This window comes from Chiloscyllium plagiosum, unplaced genomic scaffold, assembly GCF_037043375.1.
Source record: "Chiloscyllium plagiosum isolate Xiang-an unplaced genomic scaffold, Cpla_swu_hap1 HiC_scaffold_10, whole genome shotgun sequence".
Classification (NCBI taxonomy): Eukaryota; Metazoa; Chordata; class Chondrichthyes; order Orectolobiformes; family Hemiscylliidae; genus Chiloscyllium; species Chiloscyllium plagiosum.
In genome coordinates, this window is record NW_028270148.1 from 79,823,111 (window position 1) to 79,840,105 (window position 16,995).

The 16,995-nt window shown below is 40.7% G+C and overlaps 1 protein-coding gene across 2 annotated transcripts in view; it reads right to left on the reverse strand.

Annotated features, from left to right (window-relative positions):
- LOC122552938 (zinc finger protein 292-like) overlaps nt 1-16,995 on the reverse strand; it is a 208,923-nt gene that overhangs the window by 15,235 nt on the left and 176,693 nt on the right. The window contains exons 6-7 of one of the 2 annotated variants that reach the window (XM_043696213.2): nt 10,585-10,721; nt 4,947-5,088 (exon numbers count right to left, since the gene is read on the reverse strand). In XM_043696213.2, coding sequence (XP_043552148.2) covers nt 4,947-5,088; nt 10,585-10,721 — 279 coding nt within the window. Of the gene's footprint in view, nt 1-4,946; nt 5,089-10,175; nt 10,280-10,584; nt 10,722-16,995 lie in introns of those variants that run through there. The other variant, XM_087991498.1, reaches the window with a different exon arrangement.

Here is a 16,995-nt window from a genome sequence, read left to right on the forward strand (position 1 = left end):
AAGGTGGGATAGTGAAATGGGCAAAAAAAAAGTTGATGGGAGTTCAATGTAGAGTACTTGGAATTATGAATTTCAGGACACTAATATGGGAAACAATAGAAATGATACGAATTTGAAAAGTGTTTGATTCTCATTTACATAAAGCTTCAAAAGGACAAGGTGACAAGATGGTCAAAGAATCAATAGGTTTCTTGTGTTAATGATTAGAGGCACTGAATATTAAAACAATGGTAATGAGCCAAAATATAAATCTGACAATTCTAGACAACACATTTCAGCAAAGGTGCAAAGAGTTTGGAAATGCTACGAAGGAGATTTACCAGAATGACAGGAATAAGGGACTTTCATTATGGACAAAATTGGAAAAGTTAGGACTCTGCTCCTCTGAACAGATTATACAAAACTATCCCCTTTGTCAAATGAGTCAATAATCAGAGATTATAGATTTAAAATCACTGGCAAAAGATCTAAAGGGAGGATGAGAAAAAATAATCTGAAGGTTGGAAACGATAACTCTGCTTTCACTCCACAGATGCTGCCAGACCTGAGTTTCATCAGCAATTTTGTTTTTTGTAGCGGATTTCCTGCATCTGCAAACCTTTTTGTTAAAAAAGGAAAACTTTGTGTGCTCAGGACCTGGAACAGTTTACCTGAAAAAAAAATTGGGAAGCTGATTCCATTAATATTTATAGAAAGGCAGTTGGAAACAACTTCACAAATTACTCAGCATTCTATTTAAGACAAAAAGCAGAGATGAGGCCCAAGCACAACTTTATTTCAAAAAGGTGCTAAATGTTCTCCTTTTATGCTGCAAGTTTCTATAAATACACAATTTTGATAAGAATTTGCAGGACAGAACTATAGACGTTATACACCATACAAGACGCCTTCTACTTTACCTACTTCATTTTATCTCATCAACTTTCTCCCTTAAAAGGTCCACTGCACATTAACATGTGACAACCAATGCATTTGACCATTCATTGAATAATCAGCTGCATGGAAGATTTTCCTTCTTTCTGAAATATCAAGTCCAAGAACCAAGACTTAGGTGTCAATGACAATCTGAATATTACCAAATTTCCTTACAGAACCAGATAACTGATCAACAAAAAAAAAATAACAGGAATGTCACTAAGTTATGAAAAGTATTTGGGTCAGTTGGATTAGGCACTCTAAAATAAGACTGACTTTATGAAAGCTTCCTCCAAGGATTAGCTGAATTCTCAGTTTTCACCTTTGTGGTAGAAAAAGTGATAAAAAAAATTTCACTTCAGGCTTTTCAGAGTTAATTTAAAGTTTGATATTTTATGGTACAATTATGAAGACTACATAAATGCAGTGAATTGCTCAAAGATCATAGCATGTATAGACATTAAATGATATCAATACCATCTTATTCTTGGGATTTGACATAATCCAAACTATCACACCAAAGTTAAAAATCACACAACACCAAGTTCTGGTCCAACAGGTTTATTTGAAAGTACTAGCTTTCAGAGTGCTGCTCCTTCATCAGCTACTTTAAGAAGGAGCAGCGCTTCTAAAGCAAGTACTTCCAAGTAAACCTGTTGGGAATACAACCTGGTGTTGCGAGATTTTTTAACTTTATCCACCCTAGTCCAAGACCAGCACCTCCAATTCATGGACACTAATGAAGATGATGTTAACCCATTCAAAATATTGCGACACAGATGGATGCACGTCTTGGCTAATATCTAACCAACAAACCGAAACCACAAAAAGCTTTTTGGGTCGGTTGGGGGTGAGGGGCACTCCTGTGAGATAACTGGCTGTTTCTGTTTTTCAAAAGTCTAACATGATTAATTTGTTGCCATGAACTCCACTATGTCCTAAGAATATGAATGATACTATCCAAAATCGCATTTACTTTTGCAATGCATTCAGTGTATAAAAGTTGGAAAAATTAATATATTTTTAAAAAATATACTGAACATTTATTACCTTTCTAAGCCTTTCGAATGGAGAGACTGTGACTGAATAGTAATGTCACTAGTCTAATTATTCAGATGTCCAAGATAATATACTATGGTAGCTGATGGAAGTTAAATTCAACTAATAATATTTGGAATTGAAAGTTAAACTTAGTAATAGTGACCATGAAACTATTACTATAAAATTCCATTTGGTTTACTAATGTCCTTTGTGAAAGAAAACCTGCCAACTTTACCTGGTCTGGCCTATACGTGGATCAGTAATGTGGTTCACTCTTAACTGGCCTCTGAAATGGCTCAGCAAGCCATATGGCAATTGGGGGATGGACAATAAATGCTCTTATTGCTCATCAGTGACGCTCACTTCCCAAGTATAAAGAAAATACATTTAGCTGATCTAGTTAGGAACAACATGAGAAAGCAAAATGTGTTTCCAAGGCAATAGGAAATGTATGAGGAGAAAGGGAACAGGAGAATCGACGTTTCGGGCATACGCCCTTCTTCAGGAATGAGGAAAGTTTGTCCAGCAGGCTAAGATAAAAGGTAGGGAGGAGGGACTTGCGGGAGGGGGCGTCGGAAATGTGATAGGTGGAAAGAGGCCAAGGTGAGGGTGATAGGTCAGACTGGGGTGGGGGCGGAGAGGTCAGGAAGAAGATTAGTCCGGAGTCCGTGCGGGATAAGTCGGTTCCGTAGGCAGGTGCTGAGGAAGGAGATATGGCTGTGGTAGCGAGTCTGTTTGAGAATGTGGCTGAAGAGCTTCTGTGCAGAGGAGATAACCTGGGGGGTGCAGTGAGAGAGGGACTCACTGAAATCCTGGATGCTGCCTGACCTGCTGCGCTTTTCCAGCAACAAATTTTCAGCTCTGATCTCCAGCATCTGCAGACCTCACTTTCTCCTCAAAGATTTCAACCTACTGCGAATCCTCTTACAAGGATGCCTTCCTTGAAGAAGCTCTCTTCCTCCCTCTACAAAGATTTCAGTGAGTCCCTCTCTCACTGCACCCCCCAGGTCATCTCCTCTACACAGAAGCTCTTCAGCCACATTCTCAAACAGACTCGCTACCACAGCCATATCTCCTTCCTCAGCACCTGCCTACGGAACCGACTTATCCCGCACGGTCTCCGGACTAATCTTCTTCCTGACCTCTCCGCCCCCACCCCAGTCTGACTTATCACCCTCACCTTGACCTCTTTCCACCTATCACATTTCCGACGCCCCTCCCCCCAAGTCCCTCCTCCCTACCTTTTATCTTAGCCTGCTGGACAAACTTTCCTCATTCCAGAAGGGCTTATGCCCGAAACGTCGATTCTCCTGTTCCCTGGATGCTGCCTGACCTGCTGCGCTTTTCCAGCAACACATTTTCAGCAATAGGAAATGTAGTTGACAAAGCAGTCAATTTTAAAGCAGTATAACGAAAACAGGAAATTCTAAAAATACATAGCAGATCCAAAAACATCTTGAGAAAAAAAAAGATTGTGTGTGTATGCACGTGCACTCTTCAAATGGTTCTGAATAATAAATGGCTCTTCAAATAATCCGAAAAACCAAAAGAACTGCATATGCTGTAAATCCGAAACACACAAATTGCTGGAAAAGCTCAGCAGGTCTGGCAGCATCTGGGAAGAGAAATTAAAGTTAACATTTCTGGTCCGGTGACCCTTTCTAATAAATAATCTCTCTCAAATAGTCTACTTGTAACACACACTATTTTCACTTCAGATTTCCAATAATGCAGTTTCCTTCTTTTTGTTTAATTCCAAGGTACTTCCTTGGTCAAAGTATCCATACAATAGGTTATCATTTTCTAAACCAAACTGGTAAATTTATAATTTGAACATTCAAATCACAGCATGTGTGGCAATGGCTGTTACATGATATTATTAGCTAACCATTGCCAAGGATACAAAAATGAACAGAAACTGATTTGAGGAGGGTTATTGACTTCAATAAAGTTAAGTAGAATGTTACAAAACTGTACCTTCTTAATGTTACATCTATTTGATGACTGTCTTGGGGACAAAATCAATTTCGTTATCCATCTTTTAATATTAGCCTTGGTAGTACTCTGCCTGAGTCAAAGACTGTGGATTCAAACCAACATAATCAGGACTTTTCCGTACAACCTAAGCTAATACTTCAATGTAGTACTCAGATCTACAATGGCAAACTGCCAAATTTTGGAAAAATACCAAAAATGTCAGTCTATTTACCCTCCAACTGTTTATGAAAGATTCATTTGGGCCTTTTGAAGAGGGGGCAGTTAAATTTTCTAGACCTATAACCTTATTGATTAAATTACCTAAAAGCCAAGCTGGCAGTTATTTAATATGCTGTAGTGGGATCTTGTTCTGCACATATACTTACTTACAAAACAATTATGATTATATTTCAAAAGAAATGGTTTGGAATGTTCTTAGAAATCCTGAGAATGTGAAAGATGTCCTGAGTGCAATTTCTTTACTCTTACTGTAATTATCTTTGTACAATATGCAGAAGTTAGGTTCTAGATTAGATTAGATTACATTAGATTACATTACAGTGTGGAAACAGGCCCTTCGGCCCAACAAGTCCACACCGACCCACCGAAGCGAAACCCACCCATACCCCTACATTTACCCCTTACCTAACACTACGGGCAATTTAGCATGGCCAATTCACCTGACCTGCACATCTTTGGACTGTGGGAGGAAACCGGAGCACCCGGAGGAAACCCACGCAGACACGGGGAGAACGTGCAAACTCCACACAGTCAGTCGCCTGAGGCGGGAATTGAACCCGGGTCTCAAGCGCTGTGAGGCAGCAGTGCTAACCACTGTGCCACCATGCCGCCCTAGGTGTTTAACTGCTGAAAACATGGGCCAGTTTACAACAGTTTGCTCTTTGCCCTCATAACCAAACGTTTTCCCTAATATATGTTCAAAGCAAAAATGACTGACAAATAGTTCTCAAACATAGCATGCAATGGAACTTTGCACAATAGATTATTCATACCTCTGATTGTATGACCTTAATAAGAAAGAATATATGATAAACTGTTTTGGACAACATAGAGAATTGCTGACAGCATTCCAGAAAGGTCTGTGTGGAAGACTCCACCCGTTGCTGCAGTTTGCTCCAGAAGAGTGTCAGTTCCCTGAAATCAAAAGTATTTAGTTGTTACTGATTTCAAAATACCAGAGCATATGGTGTCAAGGGATAATGAGGAGCATGGATTGCTAGCTGGCTACAAAACAGAAAAAAAACAAGAGTAGCTACTCTGCATAGCAGTTGATGGATAACGATGCTCCACGTGCACTGACACTGGAATCACAGCTGTTCACAATCTATAAACAATTTGGAACTGAGAATCAGAAGAACAGTTTCAAAATCTGTGAATGATTCTAAACTGAAGGGTGAACCTTAACACTGAAGAAAATATGATAAAATAAAGAATTATTACTAACAAAAACACTAAATAGGTAAGCATTTGGTGAATACATTTTAAAAGGGGGAAATGAGAGATGGCACATTTGAAGAATAAAGAAGTCACACACTTCTTGGATGAGAGTCTAAATGGGGTAGAGGAACAGATATATGAATCACGACAAGTAGCAACAGCAAGGACAAAGCAGACCAAGCACTGGAATTCATTACCAGGGAAACTTATTTATAAGCTGCTTTTAGACTATGATTGGAAGTATTGTGCATAGCTCAGGTTATTTGGGAGGATCAAATTTAGGTGCAAATTATACTGTAAACAGCAGAACCCTGAGGAACATTAAAATACAGATGGATCTGGGCTTGCAGGTCCACAGTTCCCTAAAAATAGCAACACAGGTGGGTAAGATTATTGAGAAGGCATATGGCATGTATATGGAGTACAAAAATTGGCAAACCATGTTCCAGCTATATAAAACCTTTGTTCGGTCGCATTTGGAATACTGTGGGCAGTTTTGCTTGCCACACTAACAGAAGGACATAAAAGCTTTGGAGAGTATGCAGAGAAGATTCACCAGGATGTTGCCTGGTATCGAGGGGTTAAAAAGACTGAGAATATTTTCACTGGAAAGATAGTAGCTGAAAGAAGACCTGATTGAGGTCTACAAAATTATGAGAGGCATAGATAGGGTGGATAGTCAGAAGCTTTTCCTATGGTTAAAGTTTCAATTACAAGGGGGCACAGGTTCAGGGTGAGGGAGGTTTTTCAGAATGGCAGGAGCCTGGAAGAGGTGGTGGAAACAGGCACATTGGCAACCTTTAAGAGGCATCTGGACGGTTACATGACTAGGGAGGGATATGGACAGAATAAAGGTTTGGCTTTTAGGTAAGACCATGATGATTGGCACAGGCTTGGAAGGCTAAGGGCCGCTCCTGTGCTGCATTTCTCTTTTGTTCTTCTATTATACTATATAAGGCATAGATAAATTCTGAATAAAGCCCAAAAGTAGATTCACAAGGATATTGGCGAGGCCACTGTTGGAATACTGTGAACAATTCTGGTCTCCTTCCTATCGGAAGGATGTTGTGAAACCGAAAAGGCTTCAGACAAGATTTACAAGGATGTTGCCAGGGTTGGAGAATAGGGAGAGGTTGCCAGGGTTGGAGAATAGTGAGAGGTCTGTCTCCCTGGAGTTTTGGAGGCTGAGGTAAAGGTTTATAAAATTATGAGGGGCATGGATAGGATAAACAGACAAAGTATTTTCCCTGGGGTGGGGGAGTCCAGAACTAGAGGGCATAGATTTAGGATGAGAAGGGAAAGATATTAAAGAGACCTAAAAGGCAACTTTTCATTCTGAGGGTGGTACGTGTATGGAATGAGCTGCCAGACGAAGAGGTACAATTGCAACATTTAAAAGGCATCTGGATGGGTATATGAATAGGAAGGGTTTGGAGGGATATGGACTGGGTGCCGGCAAGTGGGACTAGATTGGTTTGGGATATCTGACCAGCATGGACAAGTTGAAACGAAGGGTGTGTTTCCATGCTGTATATCTCTATGACTCTTTACTAGCACTAAAACTATATCCTTGACTTGCAAGTTAGAACTCTTTTCCAGAGGGAGAACAAGTTGTGGTTGATCTACTAGAGATCTTTAAGATTATGGAAGGACGTAATTAGAAAAATGCTTCCATTGCATGCTCATTAGGTGTCATCATAAATAAAATTGTTAGTATGTATTTCAAAAGAAGTTTTGTTAATCAAAGCGGAGACAATATACAATGAGGAAGCATTTCTTTCTATTTGAAATTTTAGATTAGCGAATAGATTTATAATTAACGTAAAGATGTAGAAATAAGTATTGCGTGAACAAACCAAGTTGAGAAGGGTGGACATGAGAACGGTGAGACAAAGTATAGTTGAGCTGAATAGTTTTATTAGCTCAAGATTAGCTTTATTAAAATGTGGTCAAGATCATAAATATTTATAATGGAGTAATTACAGAGAAACTTTTTCTAATCATAGAAGGGGACCCTACTTTTAAGTGGACTGTCAAATAGATAGACTACATGCAATATAAGGAACTTGTCTTTTTAAGAATGAGTTTTGGTGATCAATGATTTGGTGATCAATGATGTGGTGAGAGAGAGTGGCAGAAATGGATTCAATAGAACTGTTCAAAAGAAAATTATTAGAAGGAAAGAAACTACTGAAATGAAGAGGAGCAAGGAATTCATCATCCAGCTCCAAACAGCACAAGCACAATAGGTCAGATGACCTATTTCTGTACTGTACCTATAATTTAAAGATTCATTTAGATATTAAGGGGAAAGGAACAGAAGTACATGTAGATAGGGTTAGATGAAGGGGGAATGGAAGGAAGCTTGTGTGGAGCATAAACAATGGCGTGGACATGTAAGATTAAAGCGTCAGGTCTGGGGTGCAGATGTAAGAAAGAACATAAGAAATGAAGAGCAGAAGATCAAACAGTCCTTTGAACCTTAGCCACAGTTGATAGTAACAGTTGATCTGATTGTGATATTAACTCCACATTTCCACCTGATCTCATAACTCTTGACATTCTTGTTGAGCAAACATCAACTTCAGCCTTGAATGTAATCAATAACCAGTTCACTGGGAAAGATAATTCTAAACACTACTATCTGAGAAAATAAATTCCTCCTTATCCACATCAATATAGCAAGAGTTAATGCTGCTGTCTAGGGTTAATTGATTATATTTATTCAGTTTTTAATTAAACAGGGAAACAGGTGGTATTGGGTGACTGAACAGTCAAACTCAAGACAGAGGGCCCTCTTGTGGTGCACTAGTAGTGTACCCATCCCTGGATCAGGAGAGCCAGGTTCAAGTCTCATCTGCTCCAGTGGTGTCTAACATCATCTCTGAACAGGTTGCTTACAAAAATAGGTTAAAACATTTAAAAAATATATAAATTCAAGACACCCCTTCCAGCTCCATTTTGATTTAGCACCCTTCCTCTCTTCCTCACTCCCCCTCATCTTTGATGGTGTGCATTGCCCTTAATTGGCTTTGCACATAAATTATACAATTGGAAACATGGGTCACTTATTGGTGGTGATTACTAGATAGAAAAAATGCACAGATGATTTGGTGATAGGAATGGATGCCCACTAGTGGGCAACATTGTCTGGCAGAGCTAGGGAAAGATTTCATCAATTATATAAAAATAAAAATAAACAGGGTTAGTTGGACAGGGTGGGGGGCTTGCATTTTGGTTGACCGGTAACTCTGTCTACGGTTCTTATGATACAGTAATTATGGCCCTACTTCTGGATGAGGCGGCCCACGTTCAAGTCCCATATACACAAGACACGTCTGGACAGGTTGATTAGAAAGCATCTAAACTGTCAATACCTTTTCCTTGTGGATAAAGTTCTATTTTACCAACAGGTTTAGGTCCAAGTTGACAATGTCTTAAATGGGAAAAACACTTTAGATTAGATTATTTAGTGTGGAAACAGGCCCTTCGGCCCAACAAGTCCACACCGACCCGCCGAAGTGCAACCCACCCATACTCCTACATTTACCCCTTTACCTAACACTATGGACAATTTAGCATGGCCAATTCACCTGACCTGCATATCTTTGGACTGTGGGAGGAACTGGAGCACCTGGAAGAAACCCACGCAAATACGGGGAGAATGTGCAAACTCCACACAGTCAGTCGCCTGAGAGGGGAATTGAACCCGGGTCTTTGGCACTGTGAGGCAGCAGTGCTAACCACTGTGCCGCCCATATTTTTAAAACTATGTCAACTAGCTCTCAATTTGTCCAGGAGAGGATATATCCTCTCAGCATCTACCTTGTCAAGGCCCCTTAGATTCTTCTGATTCATTAAGATCATCTGATTATTCCACGGATATAAGCCAAGCCTGCTTGACCTGTCCTCATGAGAAAAAACATTCAGCCCAGGAATCAGCCCACTGAACCTTCTCTGAATTTCCAATGCAAGTATGTCAATTTGCCTTCTTAATTATTTGCATACTTCCTCTGCTACTTCAATTCCCAGTCTTGTCTGGTCTACCTGGATCATATATTCACTGTGGTAGAGGGTGACTTTCTCCTACTTGTGCTATTTTGTGTCAGACATTGGGAACACAGGTCTCTATGCGGGAACATAGAGCAGGGAGCAAGTCAAACAACACCATAACTTTATCTGTTAATACAACACAGTGAAACATTACCACATCACTTCCATTATTACAAACATTAGTCCTTTGAAACTAGTAACCCTTTACTGTATGCAGATACACAAAGACCAATAACATTTGCTTTTCTAATATTTATGAAGTTTGGGAACAAAGTAAACTCAAACAAAATTATTTCTATAAAAAATTAGCACTAAAGGAAATTTCTGTGTGTTCGCAGAGAAAACAATTATAATTTCTTTTAAAAAAAGCAATATAGTTGATATAAAGCAAAATAAGGTCTCAATTTAACTCATTGTAGGTTAGTGTACTCATTATTCAAGTTGTTTGACTCCTGAAGAACTATGGTTCTAATGCCAATTGCACAGATACTTTTACTCAATTTAATCAGCTAACATACATGGAAATTTGGGGATACAGTAGGTTAGTATGCTCAACACTAATCGGTGGAGCTTGGATATAGTCTCAACTCGTTCTGGGTGGGTTTGTGGGAGCTCATTTGGTGGTAACGTTGATCTGCAATGTGGAACTATACACTAAAGACTGCAAGATCACTGAGGTCATAAGATTAAAGCAAATGCAAGAATTTACAGTGATGATGGATTAGGATTACTTTTATAAGGTTATCTAAAAGCACATTTATATGGTTGACTATAGAGGACTTCATATCTGCGTGTGCAATTCTTGCTTGAAAGTGCTTGATGCTGATTTTGAACACCTAAAATGAAAAAAAAAAATTCCTTTGTTTAGCACTCTTAAAGTTCATCAGAGAAAAAAGTGCCAACACAACACACTTAAATCAGGCTATACAGACATGGCCAAAACACCAATTGAAAGGAGACTGGATCTCTGTATTGTTAAACAGTTTTGAAAAGATCAGCCATCTGGAAATGATGAATCTGCTTTCATAGAGCTGGTGAAACTTGAGAACCATCTATTAAGGTGAGTCTTCACACAATCAGATAAACTAGAGGTTCCTGTAATATCATGTAATTCACCTCCACAGAAGGCAAGTGACTCACCATGCACAGTATACATCGCCCTGCTGAAGCTGCCGTGTGAGGAAAGCTGTGCACAAGATGAGGGCCAGGTTGTCTTCTCCATCAGACTCCAAGTTACATATCATCTCCAATGCATCCTTGCAGTCAACTGCTGAGATCTTAAATAGAAACACAAATGAGTATTTGTGGAATCCAGTTAAAACACTTTTTAACGCAACTAAACAATAACTCAAATCTCTGGAACACTACCAGCCAGAAGCTGGGAAAAATGGCAACTGAAGATCAAACAAGTCGGTTTAGAGGTGATCTGAGAAGGTACACAGTAATGTTGGATAAATTTAGGAAATAAGTGCCAAATTTGTTAGACCATGATGGCTGAAGGCAATGTCACTTTTGGTGGACTGGGGGTGAAGACAGTCAAGAGCAGACACAAATATAAAAGGTGAAGGTAGATTTGAATCTGCCAATAAATCCACCTTTCCTGTGATTCAATGATTCAAGTCCAGTGAGCCTTCTGTAGAATTGACTGTAGCTAGGAAATAGTTGGTATATGCATTGAAGAAGTGGTGGGGAGGTGTTATGAAGTCAAAAGCATGTATGCTCCCTTGAAGGGAGACAGGGTGCTTTTCAGAGTTGAAATTTTGACAGCATGTGCTTCTGAGAGTTGACAGAGTCACAGAGAGTACTGAGAATTGAAAGTAACAACTGGCAATAAGGTTATTAACATTAGCTTAAGTTGGGTTCTTTTTAAAACGTTAAGGCAACTGCTTTTGAATATAAGCAATTGTTTAAAATATGCCCAGTAAACCAAAAACCAATTGAATTTAAATTAGATTGCATTAACCATATCGGACCAATAAGATGGTAGGAGTAATGAGAGTTATAACCCTCAAAAGAAATCTCTCAGAATGCACCATCTATTTCAAAGGCATTTGTTAGTTAAAAATACTCAGTAGAAAGTAAGAAGACCATCCAAGAGAAGACAGCAGATTCAGGGAAAAAACAAAGGGGAAGGCTGGCTGAAGAATTTATTAATGACTTGGAAGAGGGAGTCGAAGGGTGGGTCAGGAAGTTTGCAGATGATACGAAGATTGGTGGAGTTGTGGATAGTGAGGAAGCCTGTTGTTGGCTGCAAAGAGACTTAGATATGATGCAGAGCTGGGCTGAGGAGTGGCAGATGGAGTTCAACCCTGCCAAGTGTGAGGTTGTCCATTTTGGAAGGACAAATAAGAATGCGGAATACAGGGTTAACGGTAGGGTTCTTAGTAAAGTGGAGGAGCAGAGGGGTCTTGGGGTCTATGTTCATAGATCTTTGAAAGTTGCCACTCAGGTGGATAGAGCTTGTAAGAAGGCCTATGGTGTATTAGCGTTCATTAGCAGAGGGATTGAATTCAAGAGTTGTGAAGTGATGTTGCAGCTGTACAGGACCTTGGTTAGTCCACATTTGGAGTACTGTGTGCAGTTCTGGTCGCTTCACTTTAGGAAAGATGTGGAAGCTTTGGAGAGGGTGCAGAGAAGATTTACCAGGATGTTGCCTGGAATGGAGAATAGGTTGTACGAGGATAGGTTGAGAGTGCTAGCCCTTTTCTCATTGGAACGGCGAAGGATGAGGGGTGACTTGATAGAGGTTTATAACATGATCAGAGGAATAGATAGACAGTCAGAAACTTTTTCCCCGGGTACAACAGAGTGTTACAAGGGGACATAAATTTAAGGTGAAGGGTGGAAGGTATAGGGGGGATGTCAGGGGTAAGTTCTTTACCCAGAGAGTGGTGGGGGCATGGAATGCGCTGCCTGCGGGACTGGCAGACTCAGAATCATTGGCAACCTTTAAGCGGCAATTGGATAGGTACATGGATGGGTGCTTAAGCTAGGACAAATGTTCAGCACAACATTGTGGGCCGAAGGGCCTGTTCTGTGCTGTATTGTTCTATGTTCTAGGAAAGAAGACCATCTGTGTGGACTTTAAGAGACTAAATGCTAATTTACTATTATTGTCTCTTTGGAACATATTAATAAAATTGTGGTCAACTAAGGGATAGTTTTGTTAGTGTTCACTTATGTTTTATTTATATAGCGGAAATCAGGGATCTTCTTTCAATCATACGTTTTTAACAGATTATGAGGCGAAGCTATCTTCTCTGGAGGTTTTTAGTTTAATTAGCAGAGAGGTTTGACCTCAATGTTGTAATAGACCGGGGGCTCATCGTCTCACATTTGAACAGATTGGGAGTTCAGGTCTCAGATTTAAACAAGTAGGGGCTCGACTGGTTCATGAACAGCACTTGACTGGATATGACAGATTTGGACAGATTCAAACAGATTTGGGGGTTTGTGTCCTAGCTCTTTAAATAAAACTTAGAAATTTAAACAGATTTTCTCACCTATTATTTGTGGTTGGTTAGATTAAAATTGAGAGAAATGCCACGCTCAGTTACTAAATGCTTTCTGGTGGTGAAAGAAGTGACTTTGGGGGTTTTACAAAAGGCGAGCAAGAAGTTGCTGGAATTGGCAGGCAAGCTGGAATTGGAGTTGCCAATATGAAGAAAGAAGTAGCAATTACAGAAATAGCTTGACATTTAAAGGCACTGGAAAAGTAATCAGAATCTTTGGAAATGGCTAAAATTCAATTGAAAATGAAGCAGCTTGACTTAGAGGCAAAAGAAAAAAGAAGAGCAAACAAAACTGTTTGAATTATGTTTACAAGAACAGGATAAATAAAAGTATTAAGATAGAGAAAATTATTAGCTCCGCAAAAAGAGCGAGAGTTTGAACTTCAGAAGTTGCAAATAGATTAGATTAGATTCGATTCCCTACAGTATGGAAGAAAGTCAATTTAAAAGGTTGGAGATGAAGGGAGAGATAGGGATATATACAAATATGTTAAAACACTATGACATTTTGATGAAAAAGATGTCGAAGCCTTATTTCATTTGAAGAATTGGCTCAGCAGATGGATTGGCCAAAGAAGTTGTGGGTAATGTTAATTCAGACTAAGCTGTTAGGCAGGGTTGGTGAGTTGTTTGCAGCACTGTCAGATGAGGGGGTCAAGAAATTATGCTGATGTCAGAGTCAGAGATATATAGCCTGGAAACAGACCCTTCGGTCAAACTTGTCCATGCCAACCATTCTAACCTAAGTTGCTAGCACTTGGCCCATATCCCTCTAAACCCTTCCTGACAGGCAGGTTTGCCACTGCAACACAGCTGCATTAAAACTAAATAGCGGGGTGGGGGGTGGGGAGGGGACAAACTGGAAGTTTAAGGAGGAAATTGAAGGGAAAGTTAGAACAAGTCAAGAAAGACAATGGCATCAATGGAGCAGAAAACTCAAAAAGGATCATGCCGTAAGGTTGAGTGAAATAGGGATTGATAGGAAGGGTGAGGGCAGTAACAAATTAAAAATATGAATGCACGAAGCATTAGAAATAAGATGGATGAGCTTGAGACTCATTTGAAAATTGGCAGTTACGATGTTGTGGGGATAACGGAGACGTGGCTTCAAGTGGACAGGGCCTGGGAAATGAATATTCAAGGCTATACGTGCTATCGTAACGACAGACAGAGGGGGTGGGGCGGCCCTGTTGATAAGGAATTATATTCAGTCCATAGTACAGGAGGACCTAGAATCAGGGGATGTAGAATCAGTATGGATAGAGCTGAGAAATTCTAAGGGTAGAAAAGACCTTCCTGGGAGTTATCTACAGGGCCCCAAACAGTAGTCGGGATGTAGGGTGCAAGTTGAATAAAGAGCTGAAATTGGCCTGTCGCAAAGATATTACTACAGTTGTTATGGGGGATTTCAAAATGCAGGTAAACTGGGAGAATCAGGATGGTACTGGACCCCAAGAAAGGGAGTTTGTGGACTGCCTCAGGAGATGGATTCTATGAATACCTGGTGCTGGAGCCTACCAGGGAGAAGGCAATTCTGGATCTGGTGCTGTGCAACGAACCGGATTTGATCAGGGACCTCGAAGTGAAGGAGCCATTAGGAAGTAGTGACCATAATACAATAAGCTTTAATCTGCAATTTGAAAGGGAGAGGGTACAATCAGAAGTGACAATATTTCAGTTGAATAAAGGGAACTATGGAGCTATGAGGGAGGAGCTGGCCAAAGTTCATTGGTGCAATACCCTAGCAGGGATGGCAGTGGAGCAACAATGGCAGGTATTTCTGGGTGTAATGCAGAAGGTGCAGGATCAGTTCATTCCAAAAAGAAAGAAAGATCCTCAGAGGAGGCAGGGGTGGCCGTGGCTGACAAGAGAAGTTTAGAAACATATACTTTTTCTCTTTTGGCTTGATAACATAGCAAAGAGGAGTGGGAAAACTGAGGACTGGGAAGCTTTTAAAGAACAAAGGATAACTAAGGAGGAACTATGCAGAGAAAAAATGGGGTACGAAGGTAAACTGGCCAAAAATATAAAGGAGGTTAGTAAAAGCTTTTTTAGGTATGTGAAAGGAAGAAAAATGGTTAAGACTAAAATTGGCCCCTTGAAGGCAGAAACAGGTGAATATATTACAGGGAACAAAGAAATGGCAGAAGAGTTGAATGGTACTTCAGATCTGTGTTCACTGAGGAAGACACAAGCAATCTCCCAGAGGTAATAGGGGCTGAAGGACCTGAACAGTTGTTGCGAGTGATGCATAAATGTGTTCCGAGACAGGCAAGAAGGGGTAAGATAAAGGAACCTTGGATGACGCGAGTGGAGGAGCTTCTTGTCAAAAGAAAAAAGGCAGCTTACGTAAGGTGGAGGAAGCAAGGGTCTTGCTCAGCTCTACAGGATTACAGGCAGGCAAGGAAGGAGCTCAAAAATGGTCTGAGGAGAGCCAGGAGGGGGCACGAAAAAGACTTGGCAGGAAGGATTAGGGAGAATCCAAAGGCATTTTACACGTATGTGAGGAATAAGAGAATGATCAAAGAAAGAGTAGGGACGATCAGGGATAGCATAGGGAACTTGTGTATAGAGTCTGAGGAGGTAGGGGAAGCCCGAAATCAGTTTTTTGCTTCTGTCTTTACCAAAGAAAAGGACCTTGTAGTGAATGAAACCATTGAGGAGCAGGTAAGCATGTTGGAACGGATGGAGATTGAGGAGGCTGATGTGCTGAAAGTTTTGACAAACATTAAGATGACAAGTCGCCAGGGCCAGACCAGATTTGTCCTCGGCTGCTTTGGGAAGCGAGAAATGTGACTGCTTCGCCGCTTGCGAAGATCTTTGCATCCTCGCTCACCACCGGAGTCGTACCTGAGGACTGGAGGGAGGCAAATGTAATTGCTCTCTTCAAGAAAGGAAATAGGGAAATCTCCGGCAATTACAGTCAGTCTCACATCTGTCGTCTGCAAGGTGTTAGTCATAAATCCTATCCCTCAGAATCCTTTCAATCTGGAAGAGCATGGCTTGATTAAACGCAGTCAGCACGGCTTTGAGAAGGGCAGATCATGCCTCACAAATCTTATTGAATTCTTTGAGGATTTTACTAGACAAGTTGGTGAGGGTCGAGCTGTGGATGTGGCGTATATGGACTTCAGCAAAGGCATTTGATAAGGTTCCCATGGTAGGCTCATTCAGAAGGTCAGAGGAATGGGATACAGGGAAATTTAGCTGTCTGGATACAGAATTGGCTGGGTGACAGAAGACAGCGAGTGGTAGTGGACGGAAAGTATTCTGCCTGGAAGTCAGTGGTGCATGGTGTTCCACAGGGCTCTGTTCTTGGGCCTCTACTCTTTTTGTAATTTTTATTAATGACTTGGATGAGGAGATTGAAGGATGGGTCAGCAAGTTTGCAGACGACACAAAGGTTGAAGGTGTCGTTGACAGTATAGAGGACTGTTGTAGGCTGCAGCGTGATATTGACAGGATGCAGAGATGGGCAGAGAGGTGGCAGATGGAGTTCAACCTGGATAAAAGCAAAGTGATGCATTTTGGAAGGTCGAACTTGAAAGTTGAGTACAGGATTAAAGACAGGATTCTTGGCAGTGTGGAGGAACAGCAGGATCTTGATGTGCAGGTACATAGATCCCTTAAAATTGCCACCCAAGTGGACAGGGTTGTTAAGAAAGCATATGGTGTTTTGGCTTTCATTAACAGGGGGATTGAGTTTAAGAGCCGCAAGATCTTGTTGCAGCTCTGTAAAACTTTGGTTAGACAGCACTCGGAGTAGATGTCCAGTTCAGGTCGCCGGATTATAGGCAAGATGTGGATGCTTTGGAGAGGGTTCAGAGGAGGTGTACAAGGACACTGCCTGGAATGGAGGGCTTATCTTACGAAGAGAGGTTGACTGAGCTCAGAATTTTTTTCATTGGGAGAGAGAGAGGAGAGAGAGAGGAAGAGAGGAAAAAGAAGAGGAGAAAGAGAGAGAGAGAGAAAGAGAGAGAGAGAGAGAAAGAGAGAGAGAAGAGATGAGAGAAGAGAGAGAGAAAGAGAGAAGAGAGAG